The sequence below is a fragment of the Vanellus vanellus genome, assembly GCF_965231255.1.
Source record: "Vanellus vanellus genome assembly, contig: HAP1_SCAFFOLD_53, whole genome shotgun sequence".
Classification (NCBI taxonomy): domain Eukaryota; kingdom Metazoa; phylum Chordata; class Aves; order Charadriiformes; family Charadriidae; genus Vanellus; species Vanellus vanellus.
Window position 1 is genome coordinate 1,087,121 of NW_028128477.1, and position 26,877 is coordinate 1,113,997.

The 26,877-nt window shown below is 52.5% G+C and overlaps 1 protein-coding gene across 1 annotated transcript in view; it reads right to left on the reverse strand.

Annotated features, from left to right (window-relative positions):
- Positions 1 to 1,037: 1,037 nt before the first annotated feature.
- The window catches only part of LOC309684367 (olfactory receptor 14A16-like), a gene marked incomplete at both ends in the record, with an annotated part of 42,546 nt that continues 16,706 nt past the window's right edge, over positions 1,038 to 26,877 (reverse strand). Inside the window, one exon of the mRNA XM_082500291.1 lies at positions 1,038 to 1,828. Coding sequence (XP_082356417.1) covers positions 1,038 to 1,828 — 791 coding nt within the window. The remainder of the gene's footprint in view (positions 1,829 to 26,877) is intronic.

Sequence of the window (26,877 nt, forward strand, 5' to 3'; positions counted from 1 at the left end):
ATTGTCTTGAGATCGACATCTTCAACCCACAGATGATGGGCATGGGCCCTGCCGGCTACACCAGCTGCGAGCTCCAGATGCAGCACGCAACAATTCAACACCACACACCACGTCTCCTGCCGGGAAAGACAGTTACAACAAATGGAGCCCAAAGTCATGGACTAAATGAACTCAAGGGACATTTCAGTGGGATGGCCCATGGACTAAGGGAATGATATCTGTGTGCATATACACATATATGAAAGACAGGAAAATGGTGGTGATTTATGGAAAAGTGTAAGACTTGGGCATGAGGTGGATGGTATAGAATAAGGGGCAGACGCTGTCCTGGTTTTGCCTGGGATAGAGTTAATATCCTTCCTGGTAGCTGCTGTGTTTTTGATTGACTATGAGAATAACATTGTTAACTCATATTGTTTTAGTTGTTGCTGAGTGATGCTTATATTAAGTCACGGACATTTTCAACTTCCCGTAGAAGGTGGGGGGGCACAGACAAGACAAGCTGGCCAAAGGAATATTCCATCCCATAGACGTCATGCTCAGTATATAAATGGGAGTTGGCTTGGGGGAAGGAATCGGTGATCACTTCTCTGGACAGGCGGGGCAAATGATCATTGGGTGTTGACAGTAATATATTTTGCATCACTTTATTCTATATATGCTTATTATTATTATTATTATTATTATTATTATTATTATTATTATTGTTGTTGTTGTTGTTGTTGTTGTTACTGCTACTGCTTTTATTTTCTGTTACTGTTCTATTAAAAAATATTTATCTCCGCCCATGTTTTGTTTCTCCCTGTTTTTGCCTTTTCTCGCTATTCTACTTGAGACATCCCGTTTCATTTAAGAGCTGTTACCAGACCGGCCAGATCTGACTCAGTGTTGTGCAAGGGTCAGACACAGTAGGATCAAGCCTCAGAATAAGTAGTATAAACCCAGAAAAATATCAATCAGCAGGGTTATGACAAGAGAAAAATTAGGCTCCTGATCTAAGATAAACTCTGGGCAATGTGCTGAGAAGGGGCGGCAGGTTATTGTCGGTGAAACAGCCTCCATTGGGTCAGTTTCGATAGGGCATGCTTGAGCTCCTGGTTCCTCATGCTGTAGATGAGGGGGTTCACTGCTGGAGGCACCACCGAGTACAGAAATGATACCACCAGGTCCAGGGATGGGGAGGAGATGGAGGGGGGCTTCAGGTAGGCAAACATACCAGTGCTGATAAAGAGGGAGACCACGGCCAGGTGAGGGAGGCACGTGGAAAAGGCTTTGTGCCGTCCCTGCTCAGAGGGGATCCTCAGCACCGCCCTCAAGATCTGCACATAAGACACCACAATGAAAACAGAACACCCAAAGGCTAAACAGACACTAACCACCAGAAGCCCAGCTTCCCTGAGGTAGGAGTGTGAGCAGGAGAGCTTGAGGATGTGGGGGATTTCACAGAAGAACTGGTTGAGGGCATTGCCCTGGCAGAGGGGGAGTGAAAATGTATTGGCCGTGTGCAGGAGAGAATTGAGGAACCCACTGCCCCAGACAGCTGCTGCCATGCGGACACAAGCTCTGCTGCCCAGGAGGGTCCCGTAGTGCAGGGGATGGCAGATGGCAATGTAGCGGTCATAGGCCATGACGGTGAGAAGATAAAACTCTGCTGAAATGAAGAAGCCAAACAGAAAGACTTGAGCAGCACACCCTGCATAGGAGATGGCCCTGGTGTTCCAGAGGGAATTGGCCATGGCTTTGGGGAGAGTGGTGGAGATGCAACCCAGGTCCAGAACAGAGAGGTTGAGAAGGAAGAAGTACATGGGGGTGTGAAGGCGGTGGTCACAGGCGATAGCGGTGATGATGAGGCCGTTTCCCAGGAAAGCAGCCAGGTAGATGCCCAGGAAGAGCCCGAAGGTCAAGAGCTGCAGCTCCCGAGTGTTTGCACATGCCAGGAGCAGGAACTGTGTGATGGAGCTGCTGTTGGACATTTGCTGCTTCTGGGCAGGGGGACGTGGTCGAGGTCTGTTACCAGAGATTTTCCTAAGGAAAATGAAAGCCATTTCCCATAGACTTTGCCCCTCCTGTAATACGCCCTTTTCCTTTTCCAGGAGACATTCCACAGCTTCCTGACTCGAGCTCTGGTTTACTCTTGCTGATTGTGCTGTGAGGAGGGAAGAGTTCCTGGGAAGAGTGAGGACCGGGGTCCGTGCCGATGTTCTGCCTGTTCTGATGGAACCACCTACAATGCAGAAGGGCTTGTCAGCATCTGCACATGCATTGCTAAGGAACCAGGATGGCAGAAGGCAGTTGGAGAGGCTTTGGGTATTTTACAGCTCCCCTACCTCCCCTGGGCACTGTTCTGGGATGTCAGAAACCCTCAGCATTTCTGCTGCACTCCAGGAGAACAGAGTTAGTGCTGTGCGACGTGAGGATTGCCTGGGGCAGAGAGCAGAGTCAAGGGAGATGGTTTGTCCCTCCATCTTGCACCGTCATGAGATGGAGGGGGATTCCCTCTTCTATTATGCCATCAGACAGTGCTGAGAGCAGAAGGATCCATCTCAGACTATGAAATGTCTCACCCTTTCTCAAGGTCTCAGCAGCCCACCTCTAGCCAAGGACACACACGGCTCATTTCACCCACCCAACAGCATTTCCTCAGTCACAGAGTCTCTGTGTTTCTCTGTGGGGCTTTGCGATAACACAAAGGTGCTATGGGACAGGTTGGCATCCTGGAGGGCAGCTCACAGCTTCCATGGACACCCAAAGGACATACCCAATTTATGGGATCTCAGTGAGAGAAAATGGACTCCTTCCCCACCCCCACAGCCTGCATTGCCCACAGCCCCACAGGTCAGATGAAAGCTGGGACACTGGTTCCCATGGACACACCGGCAGGAGTGGAAGAAGATCAGTGTGGGACTCTGCAGCTGAAATTCCCATCCCCAAGTACGCTGACAGCAATAAAAAGATAACTTTAAAGGAGACACATGAAGAAACCAGGAGACATCCCATGAGGGTCTGACTGGGCGAGGCACGGGGAGAGGCAGCCGGGCACTCAGGACAGCATTACCCTCACCCTGCTGGGCACGCCACCACCCAGACACTGATCATGCAGGGCAGGTGCCCTCAGCCCCACCGCTGGGCAGCAGCAATGGGGCACGTGGCAGGAGTGATGCACCTCGCCTCTCCTGCTGCTCTGCCGGGCACAGAGCTGACTCCCACCCCAGAGCCCATGGCCGTGAGGGCTGAGGGCTGTGCTGGGTGGCTCAGGGAAGGCATCTGCACTGCAGGGGTGGCTGGAGGTGCCCCTATCTCCCCTGCAGCAGGGCTTCCAGGAGCAGCTCCCTCCTTCCCTGCCCATCTCCACTGCCTGGAGCTCTCCCTGCCAGCAGCCTTTTCCCTGCCCCCACGTCTCTTCCCTGCCAGTGCTCGCAGACCCCATGGCAGCCCCCGTGTGCCCAGCTCTGCCCTGCAGCCTCTGCGTGTGTGCAGGGGCTAAAGAGCAGGTGCCACAGACCCTGGTGAGACTGGAAAGGGGATGCTGGTGCTGTCTGTAGCCCCCAGAGCTGGAAACCGAAGACACAGACTCAGGAAAGCTCCTTATCTCTACATGAGCCCTCCTTTGATCTTTCATTTGAAAGTCCTCTTGGACATGTGCTACTGCCCACCCAGCCAACCAAGAGAAGAAACAGCAAAAGAAATTTACCTTCATATTAAGGGAACTCCATCTTGAAAAGTCCCTCCAGGAATGACCAGAGGTCATCTGGAGGTGTAAACAGCCCTGACCCACACAGCACCCTCTTCAAAGCAGAATGACCCTGCCCTGCCAGGGGTTGCTCCTTCCACCCACAGCTTCTCCCCACAGAAGCTACGTGGGACCTCTCTGGGCAGGCGGAGAGCTGACCCTGGCAGGCAGCAGAGTCCCTGCCCAGCACAACGCCCCCGGGGTGCAGGGACCCTGCTGGCAAGGAAAGCCCTGCACACCCCTGCCTGCACACCCACCTTCACAGCCCTTTGACCATTCCTGGGAGAAGGCAGCCGTCATGCTTGTGCCTCTGATGGTGAAGCAGGGAAGCCCCAATCTAGAGAATGTCCTCTTCTTCCACAGCAGAGAAGTGTGAGCATCCTCCTGAATGATCCCACAGACTGTGGAAGGTGCCAGCTGTTGGAGATCTCTCCATCTACTGCAGCTGCTCTGCTTTGGGAAGAGTTCTCCCCCAACTCGCCCTCAGCATCCTCCCTCTCCAGACTGCCTTCAACCTCTCTCTGCCTCCCTGCTCTGCCCTCGCTGCCTGCAGGCAGTGCCCTCAGCCCTGCTGCGCTGTGCAGAGGAGCTGCTCCTGGGCAGAGCTGTCTCTCTGCAGCGCTGCCCGCTTGCCAGGAGCTCCCTCCGTCCCAGCAGCCCGGCCCAGCTCAGCAGCAGAGGACCTGCTCTGACTTTCTCTGCCTCCTCCCCGCGCTGCCCCAATCCCTCGAGGTGTCCCTGCGCCTCCAGGGCTGACAGCTCCTCCAAAACAGCGGGGTCTCTCCTGGGGAGCAGAGTTTGAAGCACAAGGAAGTCATCACTGACTGTCCCTCTCTGAACCCTGGACGGATCGATCCCTGTGGTGGGAAGGAATCTCTGCTCTGCCAGGGTGTGTGGACCTACAGGAGGCATCAATGTTCAGTGTTCCTCAGCAGTATTCTTGAGGCCGGAGGGGCATTCAGTTTCTCCAGTGCACCCCACAGACCCACCAGAGGAGGGATTCCTCTTGCCTCAGCTCAGCTGCCCTAAATCAGTGTGAGCTCCTTCTCTGAGCTGCCCTGTGAGTAATGGAGACAGAGGCCAGGAGGGAGCTTTTCCAATGCAAACACCGGGTGACATCTGAGGTGCCAGAGGTGGTTCAGGACACGTGCAGGGAACTGCAAGCTCTAATGGAGCAATTGTGAGAGACAGGGCAGCATCTGGGGGCATTGTCCTGGATGCTGGTGGGGAATCCCTTTGGCCAACAAAAACATAGAAGACCACAGAATCACAGGATCACAGAACGGTAGGGGTTGGAAGGAACCCTCAGAGATAGTCTAGTGCAACACCCCTGCCAAAGTAGGGTCACCTTCAGCAGGTTGGACAGGAATGAAGCCAGGCGGCTTTTGAATATCTCCACAGAAGGAGACTCCACAGCCTCTCTGGACAGCCTCTTCCAGTGCTTTGTTGCCCTCAAAGTAAAGACATTTTTCTTTGTGTTCAGATGGAATTTCCTGTGTTCCAGTTTGTGCCCATTTCCCCTTGTCCTTTTGCTGGGCAGCACAGAAAAGAGTCTGGCCCCATCCTCTTGACACCCGTCTTTTAGATATTGATAAGCATTGAGGAGATCCCCTCTCAGCCTTCTCTTCTCCAGGCTCAACAGACGCAGCTCTCTCAGCTGTTTCTCATAAGAGAGGTGCTCCAGTCCCCTGAACATCTTTGTAGCCCTCTACTGGACTCTCTCCAGCAGTTCCCTGTGTTTCTTGCACTGGTGTACCTGGAACTGGCCACACTACTCTAGATTCGGCCTCAGAAGGGCAGAGCAGAGGGGAAGGATGACCCCCCTTCACCTGCTGGTCATGCTCTTTTGTAATTCACCCCAGGAGACTATAGGCCTTCTTGGCCAACAGGGCACATTGCTGGCTTATGGTCAACTTATTGTCCACCAGGAATCCCAGGTCCCTCTCAGCAAACTGCTTTGCAGCAGGTGAACCCCCAACCTTTACTGGTGCATGGGGTTTTTCCTCCCCAGGTGCAGGACCCTACACTTGCCCTGGCTGAACTTCATTATTTTCCTCTCCACCCAACTCTCCAGCCTTTCCAGGTCTCACTGATCGGCCTGCCATTTCCTGGGTCCTCCTTCTTGCCCTTTTTGAAGACTGGTGTGACTTTGGCTTTCCTCCAGTCGTCAGGCACCTCTCCTGTCCCCGTGACCTTTCAAAGATGATGGAGAGCGCCTTTGTAATAACATCTGCCAGGTCCCTCAACACTCCTGGGAGTGACCCATCAGGGCGGTGGGTGTCAAGTTTGCCTAAATGATCTCTAACCTGATCTTCCTCGACCAAGGGAAAGTCTTCATTTTCTCAGATTCTTTCTCTTCGCTCCTGGGTCTGGGATTGCTGAGGGCCGGCCTTACCAGTAAAGACTGAAGCAAAGAAGGTATCAGTAATTCTGCCTTCTCTGCATCTTCCGTCACCAGGGCGGGCACCCACCTCATTCAGTAGCAGGCCCACATTTTCCCTGGTCTACCTTTTACTACTGAGGTACTTGGAGAAGCCCTTCTTATTGTCCTTGACATCCCTGGCCAGGTTTAATTCCAAGTGGGCTTCAGCCTTCCTCGTTGCATCCCTACGTACTCTCACAATGTTTATATACTCCTCCTCTCCCTGAAAAAAATGCCCCCCCAGCTCTCCTGTAGGCCCCCTTTAGGTACTGGAAGGGTCTATAACGTCTCCTTGAAGCCTTTTCTTATGCAGGCTGAACAACCCCAACTCTTTCAGCCTGTCTTCAGAGGAGAGGCGCTCCAGCCCTCTAATCATCTTTGTGACCCTCCTCTGGACTCACTCCAACAGTTCCGTGTCCTTTTTCTGTTGGAGGCTCCAGAGCTCGATGCAGTACTCCAGGTGGAGTCTCACAAGAGTAGAGTAGAGGGGAAGAATCACCTCCCTCGACCTGCTGGCCATGCTGCTTTTAATGAAGCTCGGGATGTGCTTGGCTTTCTGGGATGCAGGCACACATTTCTGGTTCATGTTGAGCTTATCCACCAACACCTCCAAGTCCTTCTCCTCAGGGCTTCTCTCTATCCATTCTGCACCCAGCCTGTATTTGTGCTTTGGTTGACTTCCTCTTGCAACTCTAAACTTCAAACATTTTTGGTGTTGTTATTCTCTTTGCTTGGTTTTGTCTTGTTTTAATAAGTGATTTCTCAGCGATTTTGTGTGCTGCCTTTGTTTGCAAAGGCAAGTGATTATAAAATTGGGGTGGGATGCAGTGAGAGGGACACGGGAGTGCGGTGCCAGTGTAGGTGCCTGGGACCCTCTGCCCAGGCTCCAGCTGCAGCTTCCCAGGGGCTCTGGTCTCCAGCAGCTCCTCTGGGACAGCAGCCAGGCCCAGGCAGGTGCTTCGGAGACACAGGGTCCTCTGGAGGCACCACTGGGTACTGATGGTCAGACAGCGGAGCGCTGCCTGGAAGCCTGAGACATTTTGACATGTGTATGAGCATGACCTCATAAGCTAAAACAAGAGAATACTTTTAATAAACATTCGGTCTTCTCCCATGAGATGTAGATGAGGAGTTTTCAGGATGTCCATTGACAGAAAGACAAGAGCTACTGACCTTTCCCTCTCTTTGCATTGTCAGGACTCTCTCTCAGCCTCTGAATTTAATCTCCCTCATCTTTCACGTATTTCCACCTCTCCTAAACGAAGTGGCCATGTCTGAAGGCACCTTTCCAGCAGTGCACGTGCACAGAAGAACTTGTGATTGCTCTCTACATTTCCCTTCCCCTTCCTCTTTCATCATTAGGAACACCTCTCAACAATCCCACTGCTGCTTTGAGCTTCAGGCAGTTAAAATTTGTCTTTCAGTAGTCTGTTGAATTCTGGGTTTAGGACATCGCTTCATTTGTTCTTATTTCCGTAATAACAGGTTCAACAAGACTTTAGGTTCAACAAGGTTTCAGGTTCAACAAGGCCAAGTGCCAGGTCCTGCACTTGGGTCACAACAACCCCATGGACAATACAGGCCTTGGGCAGAGGGGTTGGAAAGATGCCCGGCAGAAAAGGACCGGCAGATATGAGCCGGCAGTGTGCCCAGGTGGCCAAGAAGGCCAACAGCATCCTGGCCTGTATCAGGAATAGTGTCGCCAGCAGGACTAGGGAACTGACCATACCCCTGTACTTGGCATTGGTGAGGCCCCACCTCGAGTAATGTGTTCAGTTTTGGGCCCCTCACTACAAGAAGGACATTGAGGTGTTGGACCGTGTCCAGAGAAGGGCAACGAAGCTGGTGAGGGGTCTGGAGGACAAATCTTATGAGGAGCGGCTGAGGGAACTGGGGTTGTTTAGCCTGGAGAAGAGGAGGCTGAGGGGAGACCTTATTGCTCTCTACAGTTCCCTGAAAGGAGCTTGTAGAGAGGTGGGAACTGACCTCTTCTCCCTAGTGACAAGTGATAGGACAAGAGGAAATGGGTTCAAGTTATGCCAGGCAAGGTTTAGATTGGATATTAGGAATTTTTGTTTCACTGAAAAGGTTATCAAGCATTGGAATAGGCTGCCCAGGGAGGTGGTGGATTCGCCATGCCTGGAGGTGTTTAAAGAAAGGGTAGATGTGGTACTTGGGGACATGGTTTAGAAGTGGTTCTGCCAGGGTAGGTTAATGGTTGGATTTGATGATCTTAAAGGTCCCTTCCAACCTCAACAATTCTATGATTCTATGATTCTATTCTATGAAATCCATGCTGATGTTTCTTGGACATGTTCTTCTGTTATCGGTGCCCAGAAATGCCACCAAGGAGGGCTCTGACTGATGGCACAACACTCCTCACCAAAGTGAGCTTGTACAGCCTGTGGCTCCCTGGGTTGCACATTTGGACTCTTTCAAAGACGGGTGCTACATTTGCTTGTCCTCTCTCACCACAGACCTCTGCCAATCCTATGACCTTTCAAAAGGGATATTCCAAAGAAATATTGATCTTCCCCTGTAACCTTATTACCACTCTTCTCCCTGTTACACACTGTGTGTACTTCCTCTAATCTTTCAGATTCTTACCCTTCTCCTGAGACAATGTTCATTTCTAAAGTCATCTTTGCAGATGCAGACTCTCTGGGCAAAGGCCCTTACCTTTCTTCGCCAGTTTTCTCCTCCCCTTACTCTTTCTTCACTCAGATACCTCTCACCTGTGCTGCTGCTTTGACTTTCAAGGAGTTCAGAGCTTGCCTGTCTTTCAACAATCTAATTGTCTCCTCAGCCAACTCCTTAATTGTGTTTATATGTCTTGTCTATCTACCTTCCTAAACTCTTTCTCATAAGAACTCCCTTGTAGAAAGGCAGCCTCATTAGAGGTAGCTTGTCCTGAGCGTGTGATTGCGGACTGTGTGTTATTGTTTAGGAAATCTGATTATGCTTTACTTTTCTTTTCTTACAAACAGGAAAAGGTCTCCTGCGCCTGGGTGCAGCCAGGGCTCTGAGGAGCGCAGGTGGGAGATGGGGCAATGGAGCTGTGACATCCAGCTGCAGACTTCAGTGGAGAAGTCTGATGCAAGGACCAGGGGTGCCAGTCCCAGGTGGCCAATGTCAGAAATGGGGAGGGTGGGGAGGTGAGGAGCAAAGCTGTCCTACAGTGTCAGACCTCCAGGGACTGCTTCTCCTCCCTGTCCAGACCCCCTGAAGGGACACCCTGTATCCAGAACAATCAGAGAATGCTTCTATCCTAATCATAAGTGATAATCAGGAGTAATATAGTATATCCTTTAAAATGAAAAAGACATTTTTCTTAGGTGCACTTTGAAATCTCCTCCTTAACTACACTCTGAAACCTCTCCAATTGGCTGTACAAGTCTTGAAGATTTGAAGAAAATTACAAGAACGATGAACACCTTGTTAGGGCTTTCTGTCTTTTAATGAGCCCCACGGTGTATTTGGTGCTGAGTCCATGAGCCTCAGGCACTGAGAGAAGATTGAACAAAGTGCTCCAGAAGTCCAAGTCAGAAGCAAAGTACCTTGAAGCCTTGATTGGCCCCACGGAGGGTCCTTACTGCCAAAGTCTCGCAGGGACTCGTTAGAGGAGATAACTGGAGGCTGTGGCTGCAGGTAGGCAAAGGCACTGTGCAGGTGGCTGTAATGCTGAGGAACCCCTTGGCTTGGTTGATGCAGCAGAAAGGCCAAACCTTGACCCTCAGGCCCTGGGAAGGCAAGTCCTGCCCACTGGTGGCTCAGGGCTCTTCCTGGTGGCCGTGGGGTGTGAGGGTGAGCGAGGCTGAGTGTAGGAAAATTCTGTGACAACTCCTGCCCTCCCAAAAAGGGTCAAGGACAGAACAAAATCCAGAGTCCCAAAAGAATCACAGAATCATTGAGAATTGCAAAAGACCTTTAAGATCATAGAGTCCAACTGTAAACCTAACACTGCCGAGTCCACCACTAAACCACGTCCCTGTTTGGCACATCTGCACATCCATTAAATACCTCCAGGGATGGTGACTCAACCACTTCCCTGGGCCGCCTGTTCCAGTGCTCGAAAGCCCTTTTATCTGAAGAAATTTTTCCTAATACGCAATGTAAATCTCCCCTGGAGAAACTTGAGGCCATTTCCTCAAGTCCTCTCTCTCGTTACTTGGGAAAAGTGACCAACCCCCACCTCGCTACAACGCCCTTTCAGGGAACCGTAGAGAGCGAGAAAGTCTCCCCTCAGCCTCCTCTTCTCCAGTCTGAACAACCCCAGTTCCCACAGCCGCTCCTCACAAGACTTGTCCTCCAGACCCCTCACCAGCTTCATTGCCCTTCTGTGGACACGCTCCAACACCTCAATGTCTTCCTTGTAGTGAGGGGCCCAAAACTGAACACAGTACTCGAGGTGGGGCCTCACCAGTGCAGAGTACAGGGGGACGATCACTTTCCTAGTCCTGCTCACCACACTTTTACTGGTACAAGCCCGGATGCTGTGGGCCTTCTTCGCCACCTGGGCACACTGCCAGCTCATATTCAGCCACCAACACCCCCAGGTCCTTTTCAGCTGTGCATCTTTCCAGCCACTCTGCCCCAAGCTTGTAGCGCTGCGTGAGGTTGTTGTGACCCAAGGCCAGGACCCGGCACTTGGCCTTGTTGAACCCCACACTATTTGGGGCCCATGGATCCAGCTTGTCCAGATCCCTCTGCAGAGCCTTCCAACACTCAGGCAGATCAACACTCCCACCTTAATTGGTGTCATCTGCAAACTTACTGAGGGGGCACTCCACCCCCTTGTCTAGATCGTTGATAAAGATATTGAAGACAACCGGTCCCAGTACTGAGCCCCGGGGAACATCACTTGTGACCGGCCGCCAAATGCATTGAACTCCATTCAGCACCACTCTTTGGTCCCGGCCGTCCAGCCAGTGTTTTACCCAGCAGAGTGTACACCTGTCCAAGCCATGAGCAGCCAGTTTCTCCAGGAGAACACTGTGGGAAAAAGTGTCAAAGGCTTTAATGAAGCGCAGGTAAACAACACCCACAGTTTTTTCCTCATCCACTAAGCTGGTCACCTTGTCATAGAAGGAGGTCAGGTTTCTCAGGCAGGACTTGCCTTTCATAAACTCATGCTGGCTGGGTCTGATCGCCTGGTTGTCCTGTATGTGCTGCATGATGGAACTCAGGATGATCTCCTCCGTAACCTTCCCCAGCACCGAGGTCGGACTGATAGGCCTGTAATTCCCCAGGTCCTCCTTCTGGTCCTTCTTGTAGATGGGTCCCGCATTTGTTATCTTCCAGTCAACTGGGACCACCCCAGTTAGCCAGGAATGCTGATAGATGATGGAAAGTGGCTTGCTGAGCACTCCTGCCAGTTCCCTCAGTACCCTTGGGTGGATCGCATGCGGCGCCATAGACTTGTGTATTTCTAAGTGATGTAGCAGGTTCCTCACCATTTCCCCTTGGATTGTGGGGGCTTCGTTCTGCTCCCCAACCCTGTCTTCCAGCTCAGGGGGCTGGGTACCCAGAGAGCAACTGGTCTTACTCTTAAAGACTGAGGCAAAGAAGGCATTAAGTACGTCAGCCTTTTCCTCATCCCTGGTCACTGTGTTTCCCTCCACATCCAATAAAGGATGGAGATTCTTCTTAGCCCTCCTTTTGTTGATGATGTATTTACGAAACATTTTTCATTGTCTTTTATGGCATGGCCAGATTAATTTCTAGTTGGGTTTTAGCCCTTCTACTTTTCTCCCTGCATAACCTCATGACATCCTTGCAGTCCAACCGAGTTGCCTGCCACTTCTTCCAACTGTCATAAACCCCTTTTTTCCCCTCAGTTCCAGCCAAAGCTCTCTGTTCAGCCAGGTCTTCTTCCCTGATGGCTCATCTTTTGGCACATGGTGACAGCCTGCTCCCGTGCCTTTACAAGTTCCTTCTTGATGAATGTCCAGCCTTCCTGGACTCCTTTGCCCTTCAGGACTTCCTCCCAAGGGACTCTGTTAACCACACCCCTAAACAGGCCAAAGCCCACCCTCCGGAAGTCCCAGGTGGCAGTTCTGCTGACCCCCCTCCTGACTTCTCCAAGAATTGAAAATTCTGTCATTTCATGATCACTATGCCCAAGACGGCCTCCAATCCTCACATCCCCCACAAGCCCTTCTCTGTTGGCAAACAACAGGTCCAGCGGGGTGCTTCCCTCCTCTGCTCCCTCCCCACCTGTGTCAGGAAGTTATCCTCAACACACTCCAGGAACCTCCTGGGCTGTTTCCTCTCCACTGTATTGCATTTACAGCAGACATCCAGTAAGTTGAAGTCCCCCACGAGGACAAGGGCTGACTATCGTGACACTTGTCCCAGCTGCTTCTAGAATATTTCATCTGTCTCTTCATCCTGGTTGGGTGGTCTATAACAGACTCCCACCATGATATCTGCCTTGTCGGCCTTTATTTAACACCTCCCAGTACAGACTGGGTCCTGTCCAGTACAAAGTGGATCATTTTAACGTGTCCCAGTATAGACTGCGCCGAATCCCAGTGTCAGTGGGATCCCCTGATCCCCTCTGAATGCAGACTGGGCACCATCCAAGTACAAACTGCATCTCCTGGCAACCTCCCAGCACAGACTGGGCCCTTTCAAGTCCAAAATGGGGCCCTTTGAACCAAGCCCAAGAAGATTGGGCCTCGTCCCTGTACAAACTGGATCCCCAATCCCCTCCCAGTACAGACTGAGCCTTGTCCCAGTATAAACTGCACCCCTTTAACCCCTCCCATGACAGACTGGGCCCCTGTCCCACTAGAAAGTGGATCTCCTCAACCCCTCCCAGCAGAGACTGGGCCCTGACCCAGTATGAAGTGGATCCCCTCAACCTCTGCCAGTACAGATGGGGCCCTCTCCTAGTACAAACTGGATCACTCGATCCCCTCTTAGTAAAAACTAGTTCCTGTCCCAGTACAAACTCCACCACCTCATCCCCTCCACACAGAAACTGGGTCAGGTGCCAGTACAAACTGGATCCCATGGCCCCCTCCCTGTAACCCCTGGGCCCCATTCCATGAGAAACTTTACCTCTTTAAACCCTCCCGGTATACACTGCGCCCTTCCCAGTACACACCAAATCCCTTAACCCCTCCCACTACAGACTGGTCCCCGTGGCAGTACGAACTAGATGCCGTGGTCCCCTCCCAGTACAGACTGGGTCCCCTCCTGGTACAAACTGGATCCCGTGCTCCCCTCCCAGTACAGAACAGACTGTCAACAAATAGAGATTACTCCATTTAACTCCTCCAAGTACAGACTGGGCCAATGCCAAGTCCAAAATGGACTCCCCGGTCCCCACCCACTACCAACTGGCCACCTCCGATACAATCTGGATCCTCTAACTTATGCCAGGACAGACTGGGACCTGTCCCAGTCCAAACTGCATCCCCCGATTCCCTCCCAGTACAGAAGGGGCCTTGTCCCAGTATAAAGAGAATCCCTTTAATTCCTCCCAGCGGAGAAAGAGCCTCTTCCTAGTCCAAAGTGGATCCCAGCCCAGCTCCCAGTGCAGACTGCTCTGTGTACCAGTACAAAATGGATTGCTTTAACGCTGCCTTGTACAGACTGGGCCTCATCTCAGTACAGACTGGATCTCCCAGTTTCCTCCCAGTACAGACTGGGCCCTCTCCACGTAGAAACGGGATCCTCTGAGCCAATCCCAGCAGAGTCTGGGCCTCGTCTCAGTACAAACAGACTGGGCCCTGTCCCAGTACAAACTTTATGCCTTTAGACCCTCCCAGGGTACACTGGGCCACCCTCCCAGTCCACACTGGAGCCCCTGGCCCCTTCCCACTACAGTCTGGGCTCTGTCACAGTACAAACTGGGTTGCTTTAACCCCTGCCAGTACAAACTTGGCCCCTCCCACTACAAACTAGTCCTCTTTAACCCCTCCAAGTACAGGCTGAGCATGCTCCCAGTATAAACTGCATCCTCTCATCCCCTCCCAGTACGATTTGCACTGTGCCATTTCAAACTGGATTTCATTAAACCCTTCCAGTACAGACTTGGTCCCCTCCCAGTAAAAACGAGCTCTGGTTAGAATCATGGAATGGTTTGGGTTGGAAGGGACCATTAAAGGTCATCTAGTGCAACCCCCCTGCCATGAGCAGGGACACCTTCAACTGGATGAGCTGTCTCCAAGCCCTGGCCAACCTGGCCTGGTAAGCAAACAGCTTATGGCAATATGCATTAAATTTCAGAGAGTTCAGTTAGTTCGAGGAGGCTTGGCTGCAAAGTCAAATTACTGAACAGAAAATGGGTTCTGTTTCGCCTCAAACCAGCACAGGTGGGCTGTTCTTTTGGGAGGGCATAAGGAGAATAAAAGAGAAGCACTCGGGATTTCAGGGAATGGAAAGAGAAGCAAAGGATGCTGTTGGCCTTCTTTGCCCCCGGCTCCTGTTTTGCCTAATGAAACTGAAGGACCAGCAGAGCCTTTCCCGCAAAGCTGCCACCCAGCCACACCGCCCCTGCCCTCTGTCATTGCTCGGGGTTAGTGCACCTCAAGGGCAGGACTTCAGAGTTCTCTTTATCGGACATCATGATATTACTTTTGGCCCATCCCTCTGGCCTGTCTATGTCCTTTGGCATGCCAGCCCTTCCCGCCAGAGTAGTGTCTGCAAATCCTATGAAAAAGAACACTTGAGTCTTCTCCAGGTCCTTAAAAACATGATAAACAGGGCAGGTGGCAGGACAGACCCTTGCAGGAGCTTTCAAGCTAGATGCCTCAAGGCAGAGTACCACACATTGACCACACACCTCTGAGCCGAAACAGCGGTCTGGTTAGTTACCCATCTCCTTATGCACCCATGCAAGCCATGACATCCTAATTCGGGCACAAGCATATTGTGGGGGAAGATGTTGAAAACTTTGCTGACTTCCAACTTAAAAGACCAGCACTGCTCTCCCTGCGCTGAGCAATCCTGTTCTTCCATCACAGGAAGCAGAGAACGGTGGGACACAAGCTGCCCTGGGTAAATCCAGGGTTTCAGACACCCACAAATGGGTTCTGAGTGGACACACTCTGGGGCACAGCCTTGAGTTCCCCTGCTTATCCGTTGGCCAATTTTTAAAAGAGCATGCAATATTTGGATGCTGCCAGTCATCAGGGAGTTCCCTCCCACAACATCCATGGCCTTTCAATGATTACGGAGTGTCATTGGACATGCTGGGACATTGGCTTACCCTGTCATCTCCCTCAGCTGCCACCCCTCCTGTCCCATAGACTGGTAAGGATTGTCTTAGTTAAGGTGACTTGGGAACAATCCACTGCTGATGGTCTTCCACCAGATTCCTACCCCGAGTCTCAGAGCCCTGGGAGACCTTGCTGGGGCAGACTGAGGCAAAGAGGATGTAGAGAATTTCCGATATAGCTCCACCCGCTCTCTGAAACTCAGCAGTGGCCACACAGTGGCTTTGTTTCTCTTCAAACTGTTCCTGTAGGAGTAAAGACTCATTCTAGTGCCCTTGAATTGCCTTTCAGGCTTAGACTGAATTGTGATGTGGACTATAGCACAGCTTGGAGGAGACTGTCCTTGAAGACCAGCTGGACTGAGCTCTGCCACCATGTCACAGCTCTGCCTGCCACAGGAACGGCTCCAGCTTGTCCTTTCTGTGCCCCTGGCTGAGATCATTGCTGCACATTTGGGCTGAAGCCCCCCAGCTGTGGCACCAGGCAAGCGGTGACTTGCCATAAGGACTCCTGGTACCAAGAGTCCAAGAACCCGTGTGTGCTACTGGTGGGACAAGAAGACGGGGTACTCATGGCCAGCTCTTCTTCTGCTGGGAGAAATAACACTGCTGCAAGTAAGTGTCTCTGCGCAGCGGAGGGAGGGAACATGAGAGATTGCATCAGCATTTTCCACAGGCGGTTCCCCTGGAGCCCCAGGGACACCTCCAAGGAGGAGCCCAGAGGGGACAGAGAGAGTGCCACCGTGGGCTGGTCCTCTGCTGCTGAGCTGGGCCGGGCTGCTGGGCCGGAGGGAGCTCCTGGCAAGTGGGCAGCGCTGCAGAGAGACAGCTCTGCCCAGGAGCAGGGCTGGGGGCACTGCCTGCAGGCAGAGAGGGGAGACCTACGAGGCAGGGAGAGCTTAAAGGCAGTCTGGAGTAGGGGGTGCTGAGAGCTCGCTGGGGCAGAAATCTTCACCGCCCTCTGCGTGGTAAGTGTCGGGGTGCCGGGCAATGCAGCTCCAGTTCCTGGAGGGATCTCCTCAAGCTGGTCCATCTGAGAGCTGCTGGGCTCTGTCAGGAGGACTCTCTCAGTTTCTGTGCTGTAGAGGAGGAGGATGTGCTCCAGAGCAGGGCTTCCCTGCTGCCCGGTGAGAGGGACAGGGCCCGAGGGCTGCCTTCTGCTGGGGTTGGTTGTGGAGGTGTGCGTAGGGGTGTGCAGGCAGGGGTGGCCAGGGCTGTCCTTGCCAGCAGGGTCCCTGCACCCTGGGGGCTGTGTGCTGGGGCAGGGACTCTGCCAGGGTCAGCTCTCCACCTGCCCGGGGAGCTCCCACGGAGCTTCTGTGGGGAGAATCAGTGGGTGGAAGGAGTGACTGCCAGCAAGGCAGATGCCTTCTGTTGCTGAGATGGACCTGTGTGGGTCAGGGCTGCTCCAGATCCACATCACCCCCAGGACATTTGCAGAGGGCCCTTTTGAAGAAGGATATCGAGGCACCTTTCCCCTGAAAGAGAACAAGTCTGTGCTGTGGGATTTCTCCTCTTTGCTGCTGGGTGGGCAGTGGGAGGTGGGAGTGGATTTCTCCTTTGTGGAGAAGGCACAAAGACCCCCGTTCTCGATAGCACTTCCCTGAAGCCCTCCTGAGCCCCAGCACACCCAGAGATGCCCCCGGGCAGCGCTGTGCTGCCAGGAGGGGTCTGCAGGGCAGAGCTGAGCACACAGCGGGTGGGATGGGCTCTGGGGCACTGGCAGGGAGGAGACCCGGGGGCAGAGAAGCAGCTCCAGGCAGGGGCAGCTCCTGGCAGCCCAGACACAGGCAGGGACAGAGAGGGAGCTGCTGCCAGAAGTGCCCAGGCAGGGGGGATCCCGGCACCTCCCGCCATCCCCTGACCTTCAGACAACCTCTCCGCAGCAAGCCTCTGCTCTCCTCTCCCGCCAACCCCACAGCCACAGGGTCCAGAGCTCGAGATGCCTTCTCAGCAGCTGCACCTTCAGTCCAGGAGAAGTGTTTGTGTCCTACAAGTGATGCACAACATAAAAGCAAGTACCCTGCAGTGTCTCTGTCTTGAGACACTGTCACTGAGGAGAAGGCTTCACTGCACGCCTGTCTGACTCCCTCTCCTCACTTCCTTTTTTCAGAGCACAGAGGCATTTCTCCTCGTTTCCCCACCCCTCTGTTGAACTCTGCATCTCAGGAGTTTGGGAGGGGGTGCGGGTCAGCTTCTCTTCTGCCTCTGACTCTGGGAGTCCTGCCCCAGAGGTGTCCTCATGGAAAGTAGGTGTCGAAGTAGTATTTTACTTGATAAGGGAGTGTGTCATTGAGTTTGTGGGGTTGGGAATGAGCTGGGTCATTCCTCATTCACCTGTGGGAGGGGGATTTCTGTGAGGAATGGCATTGGGATTTCCTCAGAGAAGTCTGTCCCAGTTTGTCACTACCTTTTCCTCCTTGGACAGGTCCCCCTGCCCAGACACAGCAAATGTCCAACGGCAGCTCCATCACCCACTTCCTCCTCCTGGCATTGGCAGACATACGGGAGCTGCAGCTCTTGACCTTCTGGCTCTTCCTGGGCATCTACCTGGCTGCCCTCCTGGGAAACGGCCTCATCATCACTGCCATCACCTGTAACAACCACCTCCGCACCCCCATGTACTTCTTCCTCCTCAACCTCTCCCTCATAGACCTGGGCTGCATCTCCACCACTCTCCCCAAAGCCATGGCCAATTCCCTCTGGGACACCCAGGATATCTCTTACTTTGGCTGTGCTGTCCAGCTCTTTTTCTTTTTCTTTTTTATGTCAACAGAGTGTTCTCTCCTCACCGTCATGGCCTATGACCGCTACGTTGCCATCTGCCATCCCCTACACTACGGGACCCTCCTGGGCAGCAGAGCTTGTGTCCGCATGGCAGCAGCTGCCTGGGCCAGTGGGTTTCTCAATTCTCTCCTGCACACGGCCAATACATTTTCACTGCCCCTCTGCCAGGGCAATGCCCTGCACCAGTTCTTCTGTGAAATCCCCCACATCCTCAAGCTCTCCTGCTCACACTCCTACCTCAGGGAAGTTGGGCTTCTTGTGGTTGGTGTCTGTTTAGCCTTTGGGTGTTTTGTTTTCATTGTGGTGTCCTATGTGCAGATCTTGAGGGCAGTGCTGAGGATCCCCTCGGAGCAGGGACGGCACAAAGCCTTTTCCACATGCTTCCCTCACCTGGCCGTGGTCTCCCTCTTGATCAGCACTGGAGTGTTTGCCCACCTGAAGCCGCCCTCCATCTCCTCCCCATCTCTGGACCTGGTGGTGTCATTTCTGTACTCGGTGGTGCCTCCAGCAATGAACCCCTTCATCTACAGCATGAGGAACCAGGAGCTCAAGGATGCCGTACGGAAACAGGCCCAATGGACACTGTTTCGCTGAGAATAACCTTCTGCCCCTTCTCTGCACATTGCCAAAGGCTCATCTTAGGCTGCAATTCTGCTTTTTCCTCTCGTGATAATCCTGCTTATAGATAATTTTCTGAGTTTACGCTGCTTGTCTTAAGGCTTGATCCTACTGTGTCTGACCCTTGCACAACACTGAGTCAGGTGTGGCCTGACAGATAACAGCTCTTCAGTAAAAGGGCACCTCCCAAGGGCAGGATGGGCTGTTCCTCCAAAGTTCCTTCCAAGAACATGTTCAAGGAATCAATATTTTAAGGAGTCTGTTCTTGTTTTTTCAATGTTTCTGGAGCCAAGCTCACGGTACTATTGGGTTCCACTGCACCAAATATTCTGGATTTAAAAGCGCTCTTGGTGCCCAATAGAAGGGGAGACCGTCCATGAGCTCCCATTATCTCCTCAGTCTTCTTCATGTATGACAGGACTGACGGCATATACCGGACATTCTGGAAATGCATTTTTTAGGGGGGAGGAGAGGCGGGATTAGGGACTCAACACTTGCCCTTGGACTGGAACGGATGGAGACTCCGAAGGTGAAACACCCTCCAAGGTGAAGTCCACCAATATAAAGCACTGAATCAATGTGTCCACGCACAAGGACGCTGCAGTGCCGAGGGAGTCAGCAGGGCCTCATCAGGCACAGGGAGGGGAGAGTGGGGAGACGCATGAGGTGCCTGAGGGGACCCCAAGGCCAGGACTGCTGTGCCCTCATGCGCCTGGCCAGATTCACTTCTACCTGGTCTTTAGCTTTCCTAACCTGATCTCTCGCTGCTCGGACAATTCTTTCCAGGATACCTGTCCTTGCTTCAACCCTTCTGTAGGCTTCCTTTTCCTTTTTGAGATTGACCAGGACCTCCTTGGTCATCCACGCAGGCCTCCTGCTGTCTTTCCCTGAGTTCCTCTTTGCCGGGATGTATTGCTCCTGAGCTTGGCTGAGGTAGCCCTTGGATAATAGCCAACTTTCATGGGTCCCTCTTCCTTCCAGGGCTTTGTCCCAATGTAGTTCACCAAGCAGGTCCCTGAAGAGGCCAATGTCTATCTCCTGAAGTCCAGGATAGCGAGCTTACTGTGTGCTCTCCTAGCCACCTTAAAGATCCCAGACTCTGCCACCTCAAGGTCACTGCAGCCAAGGCTGCCCTAGACCATGACATTCCCCATGGGCCCCTCTTTCTTGGTCAGGACAAAGTCCAGCATAGCATCTCTCCTCATTGGCTCTGCTGTCACTTGGAGAAGGATGTAATCGTTAAGGTGTTCCAGGAACCTCCTGGATTGCCTATGCGCTGCTGTGCTTTCCTTCCAACAGCTATCAGGCTGGCTAAAGTTCCCTCTGAGGACCAGGGCTTGTGAATGTGAGCCTACTCCAATCTGTCTATAGAGGGCCTTATCCACTTGGTCTTCTTGGTACCCCCATGTACTTTTTCCTCTTCAACCTCTCTGTTCTTGACCTGGGCTCCATCTCCACCACTCTCCCCAAAGTCATGGCCAATTCCCTCTGGGACACCAGGGTCATCTCTTATGCAGCACGTCCTACACGAGCCTTGCTGTTTGTCTTTTTCATTTCAGCAGAGTTTTCTCTTCTCACCATCATGGCCTAAGACCGCTACGTTGCCATCTGCCATCCCCTGCACTACGGGACCCTCCTGGGCAGCAGAGCTTGTGTCCGCATGGCAGCAGCTGTCTGGGGCAGTGGGTTCCTCAATTCTCTCCTGCACACGGCCAATACATTTTCACTGCCCCTCTGCCAGAGCAATGCCCTGCACCAGTTCTTCTGTGAAATCCCCCACATCCTCAAGCTCTCCTGCTCACATTCAGACTACCTCAGGGAAGTTGGGCTTCTGGTGCTTAGTGTCTTACTAGCATTCAGGGCTTTTGCTTTCATTCTGTTTTCCTATGTGCAGATCTTGAGGGCTGTGCTGAGGATGCCCTCGGACCAGGGATGGCACAAAGCCTTTTCCACGGGCATCCCTCACCTGGTTGTGATCTCCCTGTTTAACAGCACTGCCATGTTTGCCTACCTGAACCCCCCCACCATTTCCTCCCCATCTCTGGACCTGTTGGTGTCATTTCTGTACTCAGTGGTGACTCCAGCAGTGACCCCTCTCATCTACAGCATGAGGAACCAGGAGCTCAAGGATGCCCTGTGGAAACTGATGACTGGTATCTTGGCAGAAGCAGCAATGAACTGCCCATCTTCTACATATCACACATGATGTAACTCATTACAGGCCCAGATTGTCTTTAGTACTTTTTTTCCTTTCATTTCTTTGTTTTTTAGCTTTTCTGGGTTTTGTTAATGCTGTCAATAAAAGTGAAGAATCATCCTTTATCCTATTGCTATGTCAGGATCTGTGTTGTGGGAGCCACAGACTTTGTGTAAATAAGAAACTGTTCTCTCTTCGTTTTTGAAAAACTGAAGGACCCTGCACTGACTTGTTTGTCTGACATCCTTTCTCCGAGAACTTCTCTGGAGCTACAGGGGCCACGTCTGTGTGCTGAGGTGAAGGGGGCAGGAGCCACCCGACCTGGGTCTGCCTCCCAGCCTGACCAGCATGGCCCTGGGCACCACAGCCCCCAGCTCTGCAGACCCGCACCACCAGCTCGGGGGCTGTGGGACGCCTGGGGAGGGGTGCAGGAGTGGCTGGCCAGGCCAGCACGGATGAGCTCTCTCGGGAAGAGGCTCTGAGGGGAGATGGGCTGTGGCGGGAGAAGAGCAGGGCACCGCGTGTGTGCAGGGCAGCCATGGCAAGAGGAACCCTTTGCTCTGGTGGGACAGCTCGGGGCAGGCTGCCCTGTCCGTGGGGCCAAAGGACCTTCCTGAGGGTGCCCTGGGCCAATTCTCTCATGCCATCCTGGGAGGACATTTGGCAGCTGGGGCTGCAAGCTGCCTGGGGCAGAGATCTCCTCATCATGCTGGCTGTGTGGAAATTCTCACTGGCCTCTGTGTCCTGCTGTGGGACCAGTCCCAATGGGGCTGCTCTGCTGGTCTGTGCTGGGAGAGGGCAGGAGGTGGCCAGATTCTGGGAGGGTCTGTGCTGGCAGGGCTGGCAAGTGCCCTAGAGAAGAGAACCCCAGGGAAGAGCTGAAGTGTGGGAGTGTGCAGGGTGGGGGCACATAGCAGTGTCCTGGCACAGCTGGGCTCCTGCGAGAGACATGAGGGACCAGCAGAGCAGGGTCTGGGCTGTGCCTGTGCCCACTGGACACCCCGGGGAAGTTGTCCCAGCGCCATCATCACAGAATCACAGTATCACAGAATTTCCTAGATTGGAGAAGACCTGTAAAATCACATAGTCCAATCATTATCCTAACACAGACAAGCCCACCACTAAACCATATCCCTCAGCACTATATCTACACAACCCTTAAACACCTCCAGGGATGGGGACTCCACCACTGCCCTGGGAAACGCATTCCAATGCCTGATGACCCTTTCAGTAAAGAAATTATTCCTAATATCCAGTTGAAACTTCCCTTAGCGCAACTTGAAGCCATTTCCTCTTGTTCTAACACCCGTTACCTGACAGAACACGTCGACACCCACCTCTCTGCCACCTCCTTTCAGATATGTTTAGAGAGCAATAAGGTCTCCCCTCAGCCTCCTTTTCTCCAGGCTAAACCACCGCAGTTCCCTCAGCCGCTCCTCATAAGACATGTGCTCCAGACCCCTCACCCATTTCGTTGCCCTTCTCTGGACACGCTCTGGTGTCCTTTTTGTGGTGAGGGGGCCAAAACTGAACACAGTGCTCAAAATGCGGCCTCCCCAGTGCCCAGTACAGGGGGGAAATCTCCTCCCTGGTCCTACTGGCTACACTAGTCCTGATACAGGCCACGAAGCCGGTGGGCTTCTTGGCCACCTGGGCACACTGCTGGCTCATGTTCAGCTGCTATCAACCAACAACAGAGGTCCCTCTCTGCTGAGCAGCTTTCCAGACACTCCTCCCCAAGCCTGTAGCATTGGCGGGGGTTGTTGTGGCCAAAGTGTGAGACGCAGCACTTGGCCTCATTGAAACTCCTACAGTCTGCCTTGGCCCATGGGTCCAGTCTGTCCGAATCCCTCTGCAGAGCCTCCCTACCCTCAGGCAGATCAACACTCCCACCCAGCTTGGTGTCATCCGCAAACTGACTGAGGGAGCACTCCATCCCCTCATCCCGATCATTGATAAAGATGTTAAACAGGACTGGCCCCAGCACTGAGCCGTGGGGGACACCACTCCTGACCGCCCGCCAACTGCAATTAACTCCGTTCACCACCACTCTCTGGGCACGGCCTTCCAGACAGTTTTTTACCCAGTAAAGCGTGTGCCCATCCGAGCCATGAGCAGCCAGTTTCTCCAGGAGAATGCTGTGGGAAACAGTGTCAAAGGCTTTACTAAAGTCCAGATAGACAACATCCACAGTCTTTCCCTCATCCACTGAGTGCGTGACCACGTTGTAGAAGGAGATCAGGTTAGTCAAGCAGGACCTGCCTTTCATAAATGCCTTTGATAATGTGGCACTGAGTTCCACCTGTCTATAGCAGATTTTATCCCACAGCGAAGGACCGCAAAACTAGAAAGGGCTACTGCAAATGTGCCAAGAGAATTAGAAAAAGCCATTAATGAGGGCAGGCAGTATGACAGCCTTAGAGAAAGAAATCAAATTATTATCAAAAATGGTAATATAGAATGGCTTAGCTCTAGAGCACCCTTTAGAAGTACAGGACAGAGTAGGTGCGTTCTTGAATAAGAGCTGCTGGGGTTTTTATGTCAGTCAAGATCAGAAAAACAAAACTGAGAGAAACAAGAGAAAGACTCATTTAAAAATATTACACGAAATAGGGCAGGGATCTCCCCTAAATCTCTTTGGGTGGCTAACCTCTTGGCTCCCAGACTTAGGAACAGGACTGTGAACTGAAAGGATTTGGGTTGTTGTATTCACTCTCTTGTTTTGCTTTCTAATTAGATGGGTGTGTTTACAGTGTAGTATTACCTTATGAACTTGACTTACGACTTAAATAATGAAGAGTATAGTGTGACCCTGACGGTGAAAGGAAAAGGAGGGACTGTTAGGAAAATCTCATTCCAGAACTATTGTAACAATTACTCTTTAGAGTATGAAATTGTATGAACTGTCTTAAGATATACAGCGTTTCTATTGCGTACTGCATAGCCATGGTTCAGTCAGCATGACTACAGGACCCAGCTCATTGTCGGGAGGAGAAGACAGCCCCCAGCCTGAAGAAGAAAGGATGCTCCAGCACTGAGCGGATGACACCATCCTCCCAGCCCCTCTGACACCCCTGTGAAACCCTCCCCTGATCTGGCATCAGAGATAAGGAACTGCAGCAAGACCGACTCCAGGGACGTCTCCATTAGGAGAGCAGCAGGTGGATGATGATGCCACAGCATGAGAGTTGCTTTGCCAAACAGCAGCCTGCGTGTGCGTGTTAAGTAGCGATCACTCAAATTGTGTTGTACCTGAATGCTCTAAAGGTATAAGAACCATGTGTGAAACTGCATTTGGGGTGTCCCAATTTGACTGGGACCACTCGTGCTCGTGAACAGAGAATCACTCGTGTAATTCCATACTTTGTGTCCCAATCTCTCTCCTGGGACAGCATGGGCAGTTGGAAAGTTTTCATGATGTTATCCTCGAAGGCCGAGAATTGTCCCCAGAGGTGGCCCAGAAGGCACTTGACTGCCTTTATGGTGCTGTCCTCCCAGGCAATGATCATTCAGGAAGGACTCTGACTGAAACCATGACTCGAATAGGACTGCCTCAAGAACATGAGAGCGATGTGCCATCCTCCCCTATGCAAGATGGTCCCCCTTTCGAGCCCAGTCGAAAGGAACGGGTGGTTTGCAAACTCTTTTGGGCAAGGATTTCCGATGCTTGTGCAATGCCTCACACAACTGTGGCCTGGGCACTCATAGACAACACATACCTGATCATTTCCATAGTGTCAGTGTGTGTGCCTTCGGAAACCATGCACGTGCTAACAATCAATGGGATTTGGGTGAGTGGTGTGTATGTCCAGTGAATATGAACTACAAATTTATACCCTTGTGAAGGCAGGATTTCAAAAGTTTCAAGCAAAGTCCTTACTGTCAAAAATGCTGAGTTTATTTTTTCTAAGGTAAGAATAACCTAGACTTTCTTTGTTTTAAATAAATGCCCTCTGTCCCCCCTTCCACTCTTCCTTGCCCAGCAAGACTGCAACCTGCTGCCTCCTGTTCTGCGGGTCGTGAGCCATCCATTGCAGAACGGCCTTGAACACGGCCTCTTCTTTCCCACGGAGATCCTCCTTCTGCAGGACACACAGGAGGTCATTGATGGAGAGCTCCAGAAACTCTCTCAACACCCTGGTCACCCTTTCCAAGTGATGGGAGATGAACGCGTGGGCTGCTTCCCGCAGGTCAATAATAAAGTCAATAATAAAGGCAGTAGTAATACTCGGTGAATCTCCAGATGCCGACGCAGTTCTCCAAGCACAGCTGGGACTTTAAGAACTCGCAGCACAGTCTGACGATGCCCATGACGTTGAACTGGTCGGCCGCTATCAGCAAATGTTCAACGTTGATGGCCTTGACCGGTACTGTGCCGGTGTAGGCGTACTTGGTAATGAGCCGCATCATTTCAGGTGAAGTGCCGGGGATTTTATAGACATCGTTCCCGGCATTGCTCCAGTGGGTGGAAAACAAAGCCCTGAAAAAAGCAAAGCAGTGCTGGGGGAAAAAGCAGCTTTGCTGCATTAAACCCGGACCCTATTATCCCCTGTGCCTCCTTTCCGGGGCACCAATTTGGGCACACGCAGGAGCCACGCTGGGAGGCCGTGGGGCTTATTAATTCATGTGTTACGAGCCGGTTGTTTTAACAAGGAGTCACCGCCTCCGGCTGTGCACAGAGAGCCACAGGGCCAGTGCCCTCCTTGCTTCAACAAGACCACCAGAGAATGGCGCTGTGTGGGGAAGGAACACCTCCCGCCCCACGGCAGACAAGCCCGGCTGGCCATGCTCCAGCCCTGCACCGCATCGGGGGGTTCGTCAGACACCGCTTCCAGCGCTGCTGTGAGATCTTGGGTTGGGGATGAATTCCGGTGTCCAGGAAGGCACCAGGACTGTGGGGAAGTGCTGGAAAAGAGGTTCACTGCCGAGGGAAACACTGGAGAGACACTAAGGCAGCGTGACACAGCCTGGGAAATGCTGTGTGTCCCCATCCCCTCTTGTTCCAAGCACTGACCTGAACTATTGACTGCAGCTACAGAGGATGTTCTTGTGAGCACTGAACTCAATGCCACCCATCAAAGAGTCTCTCCTCCAGGCAAAGCTCACTGAAGATGGTGCAAAGCACAGCACTCATCTTCCTCTCCCTGGGTGAGGATGTGTCGCTGGGAGCCAAGCTATCGCCCACGTCACAGCCTGTGGCAGTGGAAGGTGCTTCTCCTGGAGGTGCTACAGCACTTTGTCTGTGCCCTCCCTCCAACACCGTCTCCCAACCCCTGCCTGTCTGGTGGCTCTGGAATGTGTCCCAAAGTGAAATCACAGGCGCAGGGGTGACCCAGGACCGGCTGTGAGCCCCCGTGCAGCTGGTGCTTTACCTCTATATTGATTCATGGGTGGTGGCAAATGCTCTGTGGGGGTGGTTACAGCAGTGGGAGCAGAGCAACTGGCAGTGCAGAGGTAGACCCATCTGGGCTGCTGAACTGTGGCAAGACATTGCTGCCCAGATAGAGAATCTGGTTGTGAAAGTACATCATGTAGATGACCACGTACCCAAGGGTCAGGCCACTGAGGAACATCAAAACAACCAGCAGGTGGATCAGGCTGCTAAGATTGAAGTGGCTCAGGTGGACATGGACTGGCAACGTAAGGGTGAACTATTCATAGCTTGGTGGGCCCATGACGCCTCAAGCCATCAAGGAAGAGATTGCGACATATAGATGGGCTTGTGACCAGGGGGTGGACTTGATCACGTTCACTATTGCACAGGTTATCCACGAATGTGAAACGTGTGCTGCATTTAAGCAAGCCAAGCGGTTAAAGCTTCTTTGATATGGAGGACGTTGGCTGAAATATCAATACGGGGAGGCCTGGCAGATTGGTTCTATCACACTCCCTCAAAC